Source organism: Nematolebias whitei, chromosome 9, assembly GCF_014905685.2.
Source record: "Nematolebias whitei isolate Nwh7 chromosome 9, NemWhi1, whole genome shotgun sequence".
NCBI classification, from domain to species: Eukaryota; Metazoa; Chordata; class Actinopteri; order Cyprinodontiformes; family Rivulidae; genus Nematolebias; species Nematolebias whitei.
Window position 1 is genome coordinate 27193008 of NC_056506.1, and position 5593 is coordinate 27198600.

The window sequence follows — 5593 nt, forward strand, 5'->3', positions numbered from 1 at the left end:
GTCCCGCCATCCTGTCCTGCCAGGAGAGAGACAGGTTCTGTGTGCCTGAGATGAATGTGCTTTAGTGCAAAATGTGTGCATCAGCACAACAAAACACCTGGTGAAGATGCTGCTGAAGCTGGCCAGAGAGTGTGATTATTCACAACGAATCAAGTTCTGTACCAGTATGGGCTGAAAAGACTCTCAACAAGGAAGAAAAAATATTTTTTGTTGCCAAAGCAACAAATAAACAAAAGACAGATTACAGTTTGTAAAGGCACACAGGGACAAAGGCCTTAATTTTTGGGGACGTTAGTCACAGTCAATGGATGATGGAACCCAGTAATGCAGGTAAACATACTGCCAAATTAGTTACAAAATGGCCTAAGGACAACAAAGTCAATGTTTTGGAGTGTCCATCACAAAGGCCTGATTATTAGTTTTAGGCCCTGTACAGACGTAGCCTGGTGTTTGAAAAAACGAATATCTGCGCAAAAAAATATCGCCGTACATACATGTTCGGATAGAGAAAATGATCGTCTACATGAACCCGGTGATGTTCACCACAGAGCGTTGTAAAGAATATGCCCAACCCATAGGAGGCAGTGTAGTGCAAAGGTGAAACGTATATCAGCCAATCACAACCCTTCAAAGCAACCACAACTTCCTGTTAGTATTGAATCATGGCGCCTGGAGGTTCGTTTGTGTGGACAGACCGCGAGGTTGAACTACTATTAAATACCGTGTTGGAGCAGTTGTGCTTGTAAAAACAAGCAAGCAAAAATTACCTGAACCAGCGTTACAATTAGTACTTCCCTAAACGCAGTCATTTTCCCTCCGAATGAATGGGCAAACAAAAACAATTGTCGCACATGTGACGTCAGCGCCGCGCTGCACCATCTGTCGCAGACATAATGCGCATATCTCCGGTTCCGAAAGTCCACACGCAAACCCGAAAGAGGAGATTTCTCAAATCTCCACTTTGGGCGGAGTTTTTGTTATTATTCGTTTATAGTTACATCAACCGGAGTTCACGTGTGGATGAAAGGCCACACCGCATGATAAACTATTCGGTTTTCCTGATATCCGGCTACATGTGTACAGGGCCTTAGTAAACCTTTATTTTACCAGGGGAAAAAAATCCCATTGAGATTAAAAACCTCTCCTGGCCAAGATAGCATGTACAATTACCATACCATACCACTTTATTTATAAAGCACTTAAAACAGCAACAAGGCCAACCAAAGTGCTGTGCACTAAATTACAAAAAGGAACTAAAATAAAAAAAAACTTGAGAATATGAAACACTTTATTATACATTAGTGCAAACTAATAATAACATGTACATGTAATGAAATTAAGCACAAATCTCCTCTGTGTCAATTTAAAAGCTCTCAAAGATAACAAGTCTGTTAGTTTCCAGTTGTTCTGCAACATATTCCATGAAAAAGGTGCAGAATACACACAAAAAAAGCTTTTTTACCCATTTCAGTACAGACAAATGGAACTGAAAGGAACAAAATGTCACTTGAACGGAACGAGTAAGGAACAGCACTTTTCTGTACAAGTAGCTAACATATGTACAAGGGTAGTAATCCAAGTATTGCCTTGAATATACATTCAGAAATGCATTTTAATTGTTCAATCATTTAACAAATAGAAATAATTTAGGGAATCCTAACAGACATAAAAAAAAAGTTTAGACTGACTTTATGTCAGCTAGTGAGAAAAATATGTTGTATGGTTTCAGCTTATATTTTTTAAGACATACGGTAGGATCTTGCTTTTTTTCCCCCCACAGATTATGTATTTTTGTGTTTTTCTTCCCTCAGGTAGAAAAAGAAGGACTTGACACAGGCTTGGTCCTTCATATCGAAGACAAAAAAATTGCTGACATGGTTTTTAATTTTGGATCAAAAAATAAAACAACCGTTTTAGTTGTGTCATTACGGCAAGAAATGAAGTTGCTTCAGGATCGCACCCCCCGTTTATTACAGGTACATTTTGCTTTGTTTACGAATTATTTACACAGATACGTCTTGGAAAGTTCAGATGATGAATCTGAAACTTGCAACATAAATAAAAAAGTTATGTCTAATTTAAACTAAAGCCAAATTACAGTAATATTTAATTTAAATGAAAAAGAAAAGGCCCAAATAAAATTAACCCTGAAGGAAAAAATATAATTTTTTCCATTTAGTTTTGCATAGCATGTGCTTTTTATTTGCAAACTAAAAGTAATTTCATCTACTCAATTATTTGACACAGCTTAAAAATAAAAAAGGCTAAAAGTTTTTTTTTATGCCAGTAGGCATTTTTTGTTTAATTTGAAAGCCAAGTAATCCATTTTTAGTCTTTTAGCTAATTGATTTGGCCATTTCTTTATTCTATTCTAAAGAATGCACCAACACTTTACATGTTTCGTTTTTTGAAGCCACTTAAAATAGTAAATACTTGCGTCTTAATTGCTTAAAGCATAAAAATCAATCCTGATTGTAAGCCATTTTCCTCTCTTTATATAGACTATTCTGCCTGCCCAGGCTTCAGTCAACATCTCCATCACTCGTTCTTCTTGTTTCACCAACCTCAGTGCAGTTCTCCTCACAGATGGCGTGCAGAAAGGCAGTGTCAACCTGTCCCATTCTTGCTACCCTCATCACAGTCTGGAGGCATTTGTTCTGCACTCTGTAAAAGCCCTGAAAATGCTGCACATTCCCACCAATGGGACTCTTTTTCTCAATGTCGCAGTTACACATTTTCCTGCTGTGGATTTTAGCCTAGAACTGGGACGTTGTTGTTTCAAGGGGAATTTGGGGAACGCCACGGTTTCACTGGAAGAAGTTGGACAGTCTTACACTGTTAATGTGACCAGCTACTGTCCTATGGTTCAGGTAAGAACATTAGTTTTGTGTAATATCACCCTTAGGGAAACAAAGTAAATAATATTGGCGTTATCTATACCTTGATATTTCTTGTTATCAGTTTACTGAATGTGTTAGGAGGTGTTTGAAGTATCTATCTGTCACTTTATACCAAGGTTTATGCAATGACATTTCATCCATCCATCCATCCATCCTCTCTCACGTGTTACTGTTAGGAGCCATTTATTCATTCATGAATATTTTGTTAATGTGCCATTTTTCAGGCATGGGTGGTTTTCTGTATAGCCCTTGTGGGTGGATGGATGGATAGGTGGATGATGGATGGACGGATGAATGGATGGAATTTCATTGCATAAACCTCTAACAGTGCCCTTGTGAACAAATCTGATTGTAGCTTTGCAGCTCCATCAGAGTTGCCTCTGTCCTCTTTGTCCCCTGTAGTGATTTTTGGCCTGATTTGTTCAATTCAATTCAATCCAATTTATTTATATAGTGCCAGTTCACAACAAAGTTGTCTCAGGCCACTTTAAAGAAACACTTACATATATAAAAAAGCCAATTAGTAAAGTTCTCTATTACTTTTATAGTTCAATTGTTTGTTTGTTTTGTGCAGTTTATTGTGCCTCCACATGTTTTCTGTGTTTTTTTTTCTTCACATATTTGGTGGTGCAATGTGGTATAACCAGTTTGTAGTTTTTACAGCTCTACAATAATCTGTACTTCTCCCAAACTTCACCTTTGACATACTTAGTAAATTATTTGACTTTTGTTATGTGTTGCTGTGTTGGGGCTTCATTTTGCTGTGTGATGTTGGAGAGTTTGGAGTATTTAACAGTAGTTTTATGTCCTGTTATGACACTAGTACCACACTGATGGTATAAACTTAGACTTAGATTTTTGAAGGTTGACAGCACTAAACTTTACATTTACATTTTCGTTACGTTCCCCAAACTAGCTACAGGATGAGAGAGTAACAACAAATGATTGCCACGTGAAAAAAGTTTCATGGGTAAATATGTAGAAATAAATAACTCATTAGGTCAAGCAAAAATAAATAAAATACATTTCTTTTAAAAGGAGTAGCCTTAACTAGAAAATAACCTCAAGAAAAGAAAGCATAATCTTATGTCAAAGACAGAATAAAAAGTGACTACTTTCACCTGAATATATTTTGTGATTTGAACAGAAAGCTGAGCTGCATGAATTTATCAGCATTCTTCACTTGTGTTTTTGGCTCAGGGAACAATCCTCCCTCAATCCCTGGCCCTACAGGGGCTCCTGCTGGTTACTCCCTGCCTGGTGACCGTGTCCTCCTCCCTGAGGGCAGACAGCCACGACCTGTCTGTAGAGCTGAGTCAGTCCTGCAGGACTCCACATCTCTCTGGGACCTTCACTCACTCCTTCCCTGGCCTAAAGAGTCTGGGTGTGCCACAGATTATGACTATGAAGGCTACTTCTCCTGAAGGGCCAAAGGAGGCTGGAGCTCTATTTATCAAAGTGGGAACATGCACCATTAGAGCCAAAAAGGTTATTGAGACCAGAGGAGTGCCACAGGGGCTATGGGCTTTAGAGTCATCATGCCCAGTGTTACAGGTAGGATTTATGTAATATTGTATTCACTTCAATGCTTTGTTTTTGCACTATTTTGCTCAGTTACTGTATAATTCAATCAAACTTAGATATTGGTTTAAAAAAACCCTAGCATTCCTTAAATAAATATTTTTGACAGGGACATTTTCTACCAGCGTTGTAAACTAAGATTGGCTTCTGATGAGTAGGAAAAATGTTATAGCCATTTTGGTCAAACCTTGAAAATTACATTATGGCCCATCTCACATTGTATGATCTTATGTGATGTTAGCCCTCAGAGTGTTAATGGTGATGACTCTCAGCTATGACCACATTAAATTTGGACTCAATATCAGTGACACTGGAGGAGTGGTGGCGCAGACGTTAGGGAAGGCGAGCCTGTAATTGGAAGGTTGCCAGTTCAACTCTCCGAACCGACACCATCAAAATGTGATTGGTAAAGGTGAAGCATCCACACCTGCATCCACCTTCATCTGCCCCACTCTGGGCCCTTGAGCAAGGCCCTTAACCCCCACCTTCTGCTTCCCCGGGTGCCCCAGATGGCAGCCCTCTGCTCCACACATAGCTCGGTGGTCTGTGGTTGCGTCAGGAAGGGCAACCGGCGTAAAAACAATTGTAAAGTCTTCGTTCGAGATAGTTTGTAGTGGTGACCCCTGAAGATGGGAGCAGCCAAAAGAATAAAAAAAATTACTAAACTGGTCAAGTTATAGCTATTTTTGTGTTTGCTAAAGTTGATCAGCTATGGCTGTCATCTTAAACTGAGTTTCTCCAAAAGTCAATCAGCTTTAATCAGTGATTACTTTTTGAGAGTTTTAATAAAATCTGTCCTGTGGTTCACAATCTATTTTGCTAACAGACCAACGGGACAGACTCCAAAAGTTAATGACAAATTTTAGACAAAAATTTTGCACAATATATAGCCCTCAAAATATCTGTTGGGAATAACATTAAGTTACTGCTAACACAAACTTTAGTTCAAAATATTGTGTTTTCTGAGTTCAGTTGACTGTGGCAGCCATCTTGAATCAGTTGACTCCACACATTTACTGGTTGTAGATGTGCATTGAATGATTACTTTTCCAGATTTTCCTTAAAGTCTATGCAGTGATTCATCCAAAGTTAGTATGTTTTGTTTGCTGCCA

General features: G+C 38.5%; 1 protein-coding gene across 1 annotated transcript in view; it reads left to right on the forward strand.

Moving 5' to 3' along the window:
* LOC119414188 (V-type proton ATPase subunit d 1-like) overlaps positions 1 to 5593 on the forward strand; it is a 20829-nt gene that overhangs the window by 10105 nt on the left and 5131 nt on the right. Inside the window, exons 3-4 of the mRNA XM_037681287.1 lie at positions 2756 to 2870; positions 4101 to 4454. Of these exons, the coding sequence (XP_037537215.1) occupies positions 2756 to 2870; positions 4101 to 4454 (469 nt within the window). The remainder of the gene's footprint in view (positions 1 to 2755; positions 2871 to 4100; positions 4455 to 5593) is intronic.